Below are 13,014 nucleotides of genomic sequence, written 5' to 3' on the forward strand. Positions count from 1 at the left end.
CCTAATCAACAAAACAAACAATCAAGCAAAATATAACCAGATACATTGAAATTAAGAACAAAATGATGGTAACCAGAGGGAAGGTGAGAGGGGATAATGGAGATAAGGGGAAAAGATTTTCACAAACATCTATATAGGGCACATGGACTAACCAAGGGTGGGTGGAAGCACGGGAGGGAAGTGGGGATGTTTGTGTTAGGGGCGGTGTGGTGGCAAGTAAATGCACACAACTGTAATTGAACTATAAAATAATTAAAAATAGAAAATTAAAATTTAAAAGATGTGATATATATACACAATGGAACACTACTCAGCCATATGAAAAGATGAAATATACCATTTCTGACAACTTGGATGAAACTTGAGAATATCATGCTAAACAACATAAGTCAGAAAAAGTTAACCATGTGATTTCATTCATGTGAGATATAAAACTGAAAGCAACAAATGAACAAACAAGAAAACAAACAAGTAAAAACTCATAGACACAAGTAATTGTGTTATAGTTACCAGAGAGAAGGGGTTGGGGTTCGTAAAGGGTAACAGGGGTCAAATATATGGTGATAAAAGATGATTTGACTTTGTATGTTGGGCATGCAATGCAATATACAGTTCATGTATCATAGAAAGATAGGCTTGAAACCTATGTAATCTTACTAACCGGTGTCACTCCAGTAAATTTAATTTTAAAAGAATGGCTAAGTTTGTCTATATCTAAATTAAAATTTTCTAAAGTAAAATTGATTTTTTATTTATTCTTTAGTAAGATGAAGAGCTTTGACAGCATTTTTCTATCTTCTGACCAACCAATGTCTGTCTCCTTGTTGAACTGTTTATTATTTGGAAATAATTTCAAACATACAAGAACATTACAAAAATAAAGCTATTTCAAAATTCATATATCCTTTACCCAGATCATCTACTGTTGTTAATATTTTCCTCTTTGCTCTCTTTCTCAAAGCATGAAAGTTTTCTGAATTATTTGAGGGTAAATTCCATTAGCCATAATCCTTAAAGTCTAAATAACATTTCATGTTCAAGTATCTCCTAAGAATAGGAACACCTTTCTACACAATTACAGTTTCATACCTTTAACTAAATTTTAACAATCAGAGACAGCTTACCATCAGTATTTACATCACCTCCAAAATGTTGGCTGTAGAAAAGCATCAGTTCAATGTTGTAGCATTTGTAGATGACCACGAGCAGTACAAGGAGGAGGAAGATTGTTTCCACACCTCCTGCAAGCTCAATTTTGTAGATAAAATCTGGAACAAACAAAACAAACAGGAAAAGGTAATCAAATTAGCCATTCTTGTGATCAGATTATAATTCTTGTCTATAAGATGTACAACACAATCTGTTTTCCTTCCACAAGATTCTTGCTTAATGCAGTAAGTAGCTTTGTTCTTGATATGTTTGTGTAACTCAAATACATGTAAAATTGTGTCTATTCTAAATGTTCTAGTTGGTAAGTCTATATACAAAGAAATGTCATTCTCAATTTTGTTTGAACACATCTAGATCTCCTATACATACTTTTTATTTAGATGTGCTTCAGGAAACTGTTAGAGCTACCTTTTTCTGAGTCCAAGGCCAAGATTTTATTGTTTCTGTTAAATTATCTTACTGGCTCAAAAAGATTACAATGTAGTACTTTTCAGGCCACTGACCCTATTCTTCTACAGGGAAGCATCATAAAATTAGTATCAGAGTCAAATAAAATCTAATGAGCTTATAGGATTTAACTGTTTCATTTTACCCTAGGAGAACATAATCCAATAGAAGGTAAACAGGGTGGGGGGGGGGGAATTAGCTTATTCATTTTCCTTATTTATCTGAATAAATGACTATAATATATATGTAATATAATGTACCTCAAGAGGATGAAAGAGAATGAAAATGAAATATCCAAGCTAATCACTTTGGCTTTTCAGCACCAGGAAACCTGAGAGTAGCCTTAGGCTGCTCCAGTGGTGCATCCTTAAGTCTTTTAGAGTTGGAACAATTAAATCAACACATAATGGTAGGATTCATGATGTATCCCAGGCTCAGGGAATATGGACTTAACTGTAGCTTAATTAGTAATATTAAGAAATCTAGGGTGTATCATCAAATGAGTATCATGAAATTTAAAGAAATAGGAAGTCAGAAGAGAATTTAGAATGTGAATTCTGCAATGTCTAGAGCAGAAATGCTGAATCTAAAATACATCAGACTAGTGGCATATTTTCTATTGGGGGACAGGGATATACATATTTAGCTAACTTCCCCTTAATATAATTGTATAATTACCAAGTGACTCTTTTATTAATTCAGTTTACCATGTAACTAGAAACTGGAAAAGGGAGTAGCATTCTAGTTTATACATCAGTAACTTATGAGTTTGGTTTGTATCAATCAGCCTCCCTGGATGGATCAATTATGGGACATCATTAAAATAAAATTTATGACCCTGAGAGATTGCAAGTGTTTAAGGTCTCTTGACAATCATATCATCAACAACCCCTTGAGAATGTCCCTTGTTTCAATATAGGCTTATTGCTTAAGAGAAATTAGTCATGCTCAATATAACAATTAAGGTTAATATTAAGAAAAACATATATAATATATACTACACGTGATATATTTTATAGATAAAAATTTCAACTACTTTATCTATTATCTAAGTAATCCTTTAGGGCAAGAATTGTTGGCCCAAATGTATAGATGAAGAATCCAAGATTCAGTAGTTTAATAATACACTTACCCAAAATCATACACTTAAGAAGTGGCCAAGATGGGACTTGGGCCTAGATATCCTAACTTCAAATTCAAGACTTCTTATTACATCACAGATTTATAAGCTCCATCATGGAAAATGACAAAGGAAAGTCTTCTCCCCATTCTTTCATGTTGCTAGTGTTTCTCAACACACAACTTACAGTGAATCTTGGCTCTTTTGCCCTTTCAATTTCAAGAAAAGAAGCTAAATTACAATCCCCCAGGTAGAATTAAAGGACTGAGATTTCAGGCACTTCATTAGAAGGTACTGAAGAATGCTGTAGCTGTATTAGGGAGGAAAGAGGGGATTCCTGGAGTTAAAAAATATGAAGGAAAGTTTTAGGTTTCATGAGGAGAGAGGGAATTTGATCTTGGAAAAGAACTGGAGTGAGATGGGAGATGGTGGTGGCCAGAGATAGCACGGGCAGTAAAGAGAGTCACTGAGGGTGGGAGGCAGAGATGGGTGGGGCAGGGGGCTGAGGTGGGGTGAAATGGACACAACTGTACTTGAATAACAATAAAAAAGAAAAATGGAACCAATAAATAAATATAATAAAAGACTAATTAAACTGCAGATTCTCCTATCTAGAAAAAGAGTCACTGAGTGGAAATGTAAGAAACATAAATAAATGTCACTCTTTTTGAGTAAGGAGAGAGGGGGAAGGGTATAAAAAGGAAGGAAGTCAAGCTACTGTAAGGGACAAAATGTGTTAATAAGGAACATAACGAGGGACACATACCAAGTAGGGACAGGAAATTGGAATCTGTCTCTCTTCTACCTACTGCAAAATGTAGTCAATTTGAAAATTAAACCACGAAGCCCTGTCTGGGTAGTTCAGTTAGTTAGAGGTTACCAAGGTTGTGAGTTCAATCCTGGTCAGGACACACATGCACATACAATAATCAACCAATAAATGCATAAATAAGTGGAACAACAAATTGATCTCTCTCTTGCTTTTGCTTTCTCTCTCACACTTTCTCTGTCTTTCTTTGGTCAAAACACCTTTCTTCTGTTTTCAAAGTAATTGAATGGAAATTTTCAGCAATTTCTATGTTATTTACAGAGTAAAGCTACTATTAGGTAGATGGAAAACTTCAGCATCAGGAATAATTTGTGCTCTCAGTTAGCAGACACCTTTTTCAGTTGTAAATTTATGGGAGAAAACCATGGTGTGAAAAGTACCTTTGTGGTTTTGGGGCTCATTTTATAAAAATGCCTGTGAAATATATTACCTAATGATGGCTGTTTATGTTGAAAACTGTAAACCTAGTTCCTGAGACTCCACCAGTATTCTTTGATTCAGCTCAGGCAGTCACATTAAAAAGGGAAACAGGTATTCTATAATCAGAGGGCAGAATTGTCATCACACAGATGACATCTGGCTTTTTTTTTTTGTCTTCTTTTTCCAACTTCCATTGTTCATCTCAGTAGGGCCTATATTTCTAGGATCATTTCCTGACTAAGAAGGTGAAAGTCATATTTGTACTATATCTTATATACACTTCACAAGAATAGCTATAGCCAGAACAGCAAATGTTTATGGGATTGTAACTTTTTATAGGCACCTAAAGTTCAAGTTTAGTACTTTTCAACCTTTTTGGTTTGAACCCAACCATTTTTTCACATTGAACACAAAGATCAGGTAACATAGTCTATGACAAATAACATCTGAAGCCAAGGGACTGGAGAGGGGGAAGGTAAGAAATGTTTTGAGTTTGCTCAAAAGTTGGGAATCGGGTTAGGAGATTGTACCTGAGGGTTTTCTAGAGAGGTTGTGTTTTCAAGCTGGAATGGTAGCACTGGGAATAAAAAGAAAAAGGTACTAAAGAGAGAGGGGCAGAGAGATAAAGAGAGACAGAGATTCAGTGTTCAGTGATATGCCTAACATTGTGGGGAAGAGAGTATTCATAGAGAAGCAACAATCAGAATTTCTTTAGCTTAAATTCAGAGACTTGTTTCACACACACACACACAAAGTAGAGTGAACATCTTACTAAAAAGTTAGTTGTACTTATTGTCAAATAGTTTATCAGAGAGTGAGGAAGTGGTAGTGCAGGTAGAAGTTGCATAGGTAAGACATCTTGCTTGGAGAAAGCCTGACCCTATGCGTTAGATGTATTACACATGAGTTTTCATGTTTTAAAAAGGCATTTCAGATTATGAAAGGATTCATCAAATGTTTCATTAAATGTTTCTTCTTCATAATGATCACTTAAGTAATTTTTAATATTTTAGTTTTAGTGCATTAGGAAGTTATTATTCCCTAAAACAAACCATTCTCCTATTCCAGGTGGAAACATTGTGGCCACTAAGTCTAAAGTATGATGTAATAAACCCTGAAATGTTCATCTCCAAAGGAAGTATCTGAAGTTTCACAAGACCAGTCAGACCTCTGTCTGACTAAAAAAGTTGGAACATGGCCATAATGCTTTTTATTTTCCTGGAACCCCACCATTGTAGAGATCCGCTAAGGAAAATAGATTAAAGGAAGATGAACTTCGCCATTTACAATTTTTACAAAGCACAATGAAGACTTTTAATTTCTACATAAAACACAGAGTGAAAACTGATACATTTTGAGCAAAAAAAAAGGGTTTTGCCCATATAATGTTTCAACAAGATGGATACTAATATTTAAAAATCAAATGACTTTTTTATATCCAGCTTTTTAGCTTCACTTGAAAGCTCTGAAGTCCTCATATCCCTGGAATCACATTCCAGAAAACATGGCAGTAATATTCTAGAAAGGAGTAGTAACTGCCTCTTTAAAATAAGACATATATTCTGTGTTTTGTTATTTCTAGTATCCAGCCTTTGTTTTAAAAAAAATAGTATCTGCCTGGTCCCTGAGGTCTTTTAATTTTAAACCCCCAATCTGGAAAGTGACTGTCTTTGGAGGAAATGGGGGTATCAGATGGAGGAAGGCAGAGGGAAAAATGGGACAACTGTAATTGCATAACAAATAAAATATGCTTAGTTAAAAAAACAGAATGCACATACATAACCCAGGGCAGACACTAATCAAGACAAGATCACAGATAAATACTCTCTTTACCAATCCAATCCCTGTTATCCATCTACCATCTTATTGTGTTGATCCTGTAGGAAGAGCATTTTCACCCAGTAAGTATTTCTGAGCACTTACTATGTTCTATGAACTAAGAATATAGCAGTAAATAAGAGAAAACAAGTATTTTTTTTTATTTTGAAGGTTGGAGATTATAGGCTATAATGGAGGAATGATACATGATCTATCCAATTCTTCCCATGCTTGTTGTTTCAATAGGATTCCTCTTTCCTGACAAGTTACACTTAGAATAAAATCTGAAATCATTGTCGTGACCTAAAGGCATGACACAACCTGTTGTAATTTCTAATCTTATTGTCTATGTCAATCTGTCATTAGAATCTTCTGATATATATTTTAAAGGTTTTTATTTTTTTTAGACAGAATGGGAGGGAGGCAGAAAGAGAGGGAAAGAAATATTTATGTGTGAGAGAAACCTAAATTGGTTGCCTCTTTCATGCCCCCAACTGAGGACTTGGTCTGAAACCCAGGCATGTGCCCTGACTGGGAATCAAACCAGTGACCTTTTGATTTGCAGGCCTGCAGGTGGTACTTAACCCACTGAGCCACACCAACCAGGGCAACCCTTGTTGTCATAGTTTACATTCTGGTGGTAGGGGGAGACAAGAAGCAAACAGACATGTAATGTAATATCAAATAAAAGTGAATACAATAAACAAATACAGAGCCAAGTTAGAGGGTAAAAAGCATGATGTGTAGTTCATCAACAAATGAGTGGATCAAGAAAAATTTTTATGTATATATATATATATATATATATATATATATATATATGATGGAGTATTAATCAGACTTAAAAAAAGAAAATCCTGTCATTTGTTACAATATGGAGGTACCTGGAAGAATTATGCTAAGTGAAATAAGCCAGACATAGAATTATAAATACTTTACTGTATGGTATCACTTTTATGTGAAATCTAAAAAAACAGTGCTGAAGTCATATAAACAGAGAGTAGAAAAGTGGTTCCAGTGGCTGGGTGGTGGGGGAAGGAATAGGGGAAGATTGGTTAAAATATATAAATTTTTAGTTATTAGATAAATAGGGACTGAGAATCTGCATGACTATAACATGATGACTATAGTTTATACCACTATATTGTATAGTTGAAATGTGTTAAGAGCCTATAACATAAATGTGCTTACAAAATGTAAATATGTGAGGTGATGGATGTGTTAATTACCTCAATGGAGAAATCCTTTTACAATGTATATACATATCAAGTCATCACATTGTACATTTTTATACCTTACAATTTTGTCAATTTTACCCCCATAAAGCTAAATTATTTTTTAAAAAAGAGATTGGTGAGTAATATTATTTGATATAGGGTGGCCATGGAACCCCTATCAAGTAGGTAATATTTAAGCAGAGACCTGTATGAAAAGAGGGAATGAGTCATGGGAATAGCTTGGGAGAAAATGTCCCAGGCAGAGGAAACATCAACAGTAGAAACCATGAGCCAGGATTGTGCTTTGTGAGGATGAGAAATGGGGTTGCCTGGGTCTGAAAGGTATGGGGAGGGAAATGGTACCTAAAGGGCATAATGTTTCTTTTTCAGGTGGCTGATGTACATATCTCTGTCTATACTAAAAGCTATCAAATCGTACCCTCTAAATAGGTGGGAAATAAAAAGAAAAGAGGCTAGTGCATGTGATGTTTGAGGCAGATTGACATAAACAATAAGATTAGAAGTTACAACAGATTGTGTCATGCCTTTAGGTCATGACAATGATTTCAGAATTTATTCTAAATCTGTGCTGCTATGAACATTGGGGTGCATAGGTTCTTTTGGATTGGTGTTTCTCTGGGTATATTTTTGAAGTTGGGCCATGAGACTTGTTGGTGGACTAGCAAGTGTAACAGTGGGGTTGTGTAATTGGATGGCTCTGATTAGAAAAATAGTATGATCTGACTTACATATAAAAAGATTATTCTGTCTTCTATAATAATAGACTGTAAGGAAAGACGGGGTAAGCAGAGAGACCAATTAGGAGGCTATTGCAGTGAGCCAGGCAATTGATGCTGTTGGCTCAGGCTAGGGTGGTAACAGTGAAGGTGAGGAAAGGTGTTGGAGAGTGTGTGTGTGTGTGTGTGTGTGTGTGCGCGCGCGCATGCATTTTAATTGTTGTTAAAGTACAGTTTTCTGTCTTTTCCCCCATTCCAGCCCACCCCCCAGCCTTCCCCACCTCCCTCCCATTTCCATCCCCCCTTGTTATTGTTAACGTGTCCTTTATAATTGTTCCTGCAAACCTTTCCCCTTTTCCCCTGAAATTCCCTCCCCTCTCCCCTCTGGTCACTGTCAGCCTGTTCTCAATTTCAGTGTCTGGATTATATTCTGCTTGTTTGTTGGTTTTTTTGATTAGGTTCCTGTTAAAGGTGAGATTATATGGTATTTGTCTTTCACTGCCTGGCTTATTTTGCTTAGCATAATGCTGTCCAGTTCCATCCATGCTGTTGCAAAGGGTAGGAACTCCTTCTTTCTTTCTGCTTCATATAATTCCATTGTGTAAATGTACCATAGTTTTTTGATCCATTCATTTACTGGTGGGCACCTAGGTTGCTTCCAACACTTGTCTATTGTAAACTGTGCTGCTATGAACATTGGGGTGCATAGGTTCTTTTGGATTGGTGTTTCTCTGGGTATATTTTTAAAGTTGGGCCATGATACTTGCTGGTGGACTAGATATAACATATGAGTAGAAAAAAGAAGTTAAGGATGACTGAAATGATTTTAGACTGAACTGGAAGGATGGTGATGGTGATGGAGAAGGAAATTAGAGTATCAGCGTATAGGGAGGGGAAATAAGGGATTAGATTAACAACAAGTGAAGGTAGAATTGTTAATAGTTATTGAATAGACAGGTATACAACTCTGGAATTTAGGCAGTGAGCCTAGGCTAGAGGTATAAATTTGGAAGTTGTCAACCAATAAATGATAAACAAAATCTTTGGATGGAGATACAATGAAATTATATAAACTATCAACAAAATAAAGACACCCACTTAATGGGAGAATATATTTGCTAATGAAATATCTAATAAGTAGTTAATATTTAAAATTTATAAAGGACTTATAAAACTTACACCAAAAATAACCCAGTTAAAAGATGGGAAAAGACACTTCTAAATAGACACTTCACTAAAGAGGACATACAGATGGCCAATAGACATATGAAAAGATGGTCAACATTACTAATCATCAGACAGATGCAAATTGAAACCCCAATGAGATATCACCTCATGCCTGTCAGTATTATGATCATCAATAAATGAATAAACAAGTGCTGATGACGATGTGGAGAAAACGGAACCCTTGTGCACTTTTGATGGGAATGCAGACTGGTATAGCTACTGTGGAAAACAGTATAGAGATACTTTAAAAAATTAAAAATGGAACTCCTTTATGATCCAGTGAGTCCACTACTGGGAATATACCCTAAGAATCCTGAAACACCATTTCAAACTAACATATGCACCCCTATTTTTAGAGCAGTGTTGTTTACAATAGCCAAGATTTGGAAGCAGCCCAAATGCCCATCAGTAAATGAGTTGATAAAAAGCTGTGGTATATTCACACAATGGAATACTACTCAGCCACAAAACAGAAGGAATTCTTACCTATTGTGAAAGCCTGGATGGACCTGGAGAGCATTACACTAAGTGAAGTAAGCCAGTCAGAGAAAGACAAATACCATATAATTTCAACCATATATGGAATCTAGTGAACAAAATAGACTAATAAAATAGAAATTATTCAAAGAGAAAACTGACAGCTGTCAGAGGGGTACGGGGTCATGAGGCTAGGTAAAAAAAAAGTGAAGGGATTAAGCAAAAAGAAAAACAAACCGACTCATAGATACAGACAACAGTATGGTGATTAATGGAAGGAAAGGGGGGGTGGGAGGTACAAGAGGATAAAGGGGATAAATCATAATGGAAGGAAACTTGACTTTTGGTGGTGAACATACAATATACATCTGGAACCTGTATAATTTTATTAACCAATGTCACCCCAGTAAATTAAATTAAAAATTAAGTGAATGAAAATAGGGTATCTAAACCCTGGGAAACTCTAATATTTAGAGATCAGGAAGATGAAAATTAATTAGTATTCACAGATATTCATTATTTAGACATGTTTCCTTGCAGAAGCTATGGGAGGTGGCAGTTTTACAGTATGCTTTTGTTTGTAATGTCAGGTTATTAGACATGTTAAGGGCTTCTAGTGGTGACTTTTTAGCAAAGAAAAATGAATTTATTTGAAAATTTAAATACACCTTTTTCTATATCTACTGAATAAATCATAGGAACCCCATTATCTTTCCTCTTAGCAGGTTTTTAATTTTAACAGCAGATGATGATAGATGATAAATAATTAGATAGATAGATAGAGCAATTTTTTGTTTAATGTTTGTCTTTCTCTGCACACTTGCTGCCCAAGAGACTATACGTCTCACACTGGCTTGCAGATCTGTATCTTATTCAGCACTCTATTCTCCAGCATGTGGCATAATACTTACTTTACATGAACCTCAATAATAAAAAATAACTTTCTTCATTCATTAACTATACTGGCTTGTGAGGGTCTATTAGTTGCCAGACACTGCCCAAGTTTTTAAAGATATGTAGGTGCAATTGACCCTGGCTTAGAGGTACTCTGAGCCTAAAATAAAACTCAGATGGACAGGAACAAAGTGATTCTTGCTATAAGGTATCTGGACATAATGTCTACACTTCATGTAGGTGGACTAAGAGTTTGCCTAGTGCCTAAGAGGACATATCCAGTTTCTGTGTAATAGTAAACCCTGTTCAAACATGGAATATTTCATAACATATCACGATCATTTTATTTTCAAGGTAACTCTAAAAGTTAAATATTATTATCCTTATTTTACAAATAAGGAAACAGGTTCAGGATGTCTAATCAGTCAAGTAGTCCTACTGAACCACATAGCTGAATCAGTGGCTGAACTAGGATCTTGTCAACCAGGGACTCTTTACTTCACTTTCTATATTAGACCCCTTTATACTTAAATACTTCACTGTATACTTAAATACTCCATTAAGATGCAACCAATTCCAACAGAGTAATAAATGGAACTACAGAAATAAAAAGCACTGTTTCAGAAAAATGGCAATTCCCTACTTTTAGAGCTGCAGGTTGAGGTTAAGCATTGAAGCTGATTGGAAAGTAGAAATTCCATCTTGGCAAGGAGGTACAACTAGTCAACTTGCTGACTGAATCTGTTATATTGCTCTATATCCTAGACAACAAGAACACTGTTAGAGAATATTTGTTCTGTTACATTGACAAAACCTTTGCCAGATGCACACATACAGAACCTATTAAGTTTTTTGTAATAATTAAGTGTTGTGGCAGAGTAAAAGCCAATCTCAGAAGTTGCTCCAGCTGTTAGGATTGTTGTTCCTATGTCTGCTTTTGTCTTCTTTACCTGTTAATTAGTTTATTTTCTTTGCCCATTAATACAATTTTCACCTCATCTGCAATCAGCTATAGAGAGGGATCTCCATAAGTGCCAAATTACTTAAAAATATGTGCACCTGCTAAAGGCTGCTTAACACAGGTCGTATCATCAAATGTTTATAATCTTTATTATAACAATCATAAAATATTACGATACCATTCATTATTTTAGTTAGAGAATAAAAAAAAAATTTCCCATCCAATAATTGAATTTCTAGTATTTCATAAGATGAAGGTGAAGCATAGAGTCAATATTGAATGACAATAGTTATCAAATTTTAAGTAACACATAATGTAGGGTAAGTGGAGGCAGTTTGGCTTCCTCACCCAGGTGCCTGGGTAACTAAGTGGAGCAGTGTTCCCATAGCCTTGGAGGGGCCTAATAACTAGTGTTCTCATACCCTTGAGACTGGGTCTGACAATCTGTTCCCATAACATGAAGTGATCTCGCATGTGCAGAATTACGTTATTTTACATAATTTCTGGCATCTTGCTGGCTTTGTTCCCCTGTAGTACTTTAACAGGTACGGACTCCCTGCTGGGGGTGATGATGATGAAAGATATGCAAGGGGACAGCTGCCACAATGGGTGCCACGTGGGGAAGCAAGGGCTATGACAGGAGACATGCTAGACATGCAGCTTGCAGTGTGTGTGGCTCGCCCACCCATGAATAAAGACATGCTAGACATCCTAACAGCTCTGTGAATACTTTTCCATCTGCACAAATACCATGGACCTGCCAGGTCTTGAACGGTCACAACACACATAACCAAGGTACATTTTATCTTACTTGATTTAACATATATTATTTCATTTCAATTATCTACCTCCTAATCATATATATCATAATCATTTTGTACTAATATCCACAGCAAAAGAGAAATATATTTTCCACTAAAAGACAGAATATTTGTAAAAATTTATACTAAGTGATAATGTAAGAACAGGAAATAAATCTAACTTTGATAGTTACTTGATAGGTAAACTAATAACAACAACAACAACAACAATAGTAAACTATCCTTTTTACGCAGCAGAACACTGGCATGTGTTTGTCCATTTTGGTTTTCCACATGGCAGGTATAATTTGCCAAGTCAGCCTCCACCATTGAATCAAAGATGAGTGCCAACTCAACTTCTTTTTCTCCAAGATGCTCTTTGAGTAGCCTAAAATAAAGACAAGATCCTTGAATAAACTGGATTGATTTGGGGAGAGAGCAGCCATAAGAAGACCACAGATGCTTAAAATGCTTACACAGTCCCCCAATGGGCATGAAGAGTCCTGACTGGGTGTACGTGCAGAACCTTCAACAAGAAAACACAAAAAAGCATCTCTTGATGTGAAGATCAGATGTGAAAGGAAATACATGAGGAATTCACCCAGCAAAAAGAAACATTAACATGCGTCTAGACTTTGATAAATGAAGCCAACACGACCTGTGTAGCAATAAATAGGAAACATTGGGTTCCATATTGTAAACTGAGCTTGTATAAACAAACTAGATTTTTGCACTATGACATGAAAAAAAATGTAGGAATGTAGGGTTTGTGTTATATGTTAGTGTTTTGACAACAGGGGTTGAGAGGGAAAAGAAAAGGAACTTGAATATAGTAATATTATAATAAATAAACTGAAGGTGTTAGCAGTTGTCTATCTCCAAATATAAGTGAGAAGC

At 35.6% G+C, this 13,014-nt stretch overlaps 1 protein-coding gene across 1 annotated transcript in view; it reads right to left on the reverse strand.

Annotated features, from left to right (window-relative positions):
* Positions 1-12,612, reverse strand: part of IL1RAPL2 (interleukin 1 receptor accessory protein like 2) — a 51,413-nt gene extending 38,801 nt beyond the window's left edge. Inside the window, 2 exon segments of the mRNA XM_028523395.2 lie at positions 1,125-1,268; positions 12,357-12,612. Of these exon segments, the coding sequence (XP_028379196.2) occupies positions 1,125-1,268; positions 12,357-12,612 (400 nt within the window).
* Between the last annotated feature and the right edge of the window lie 402 nt (positions 12,613-13,014).

Source organism: Phyllostomus discolor, chromosome X (genome assembly GCF_004126475.2).
Source record: "Phyllostomus discolor isolate MPI-MPIP mPhyDis1 chromosome X, mPhyDis1.pri.v3, whole genome shotgun sequence".
In the NCBI taxonomy this organism is placed as follows: Eukaryota; Metazoa; Chordata; class Mammalia; order Chiroptera; family Phyllostomidae; genus Phyllostomus; species Phyllostomus discolor.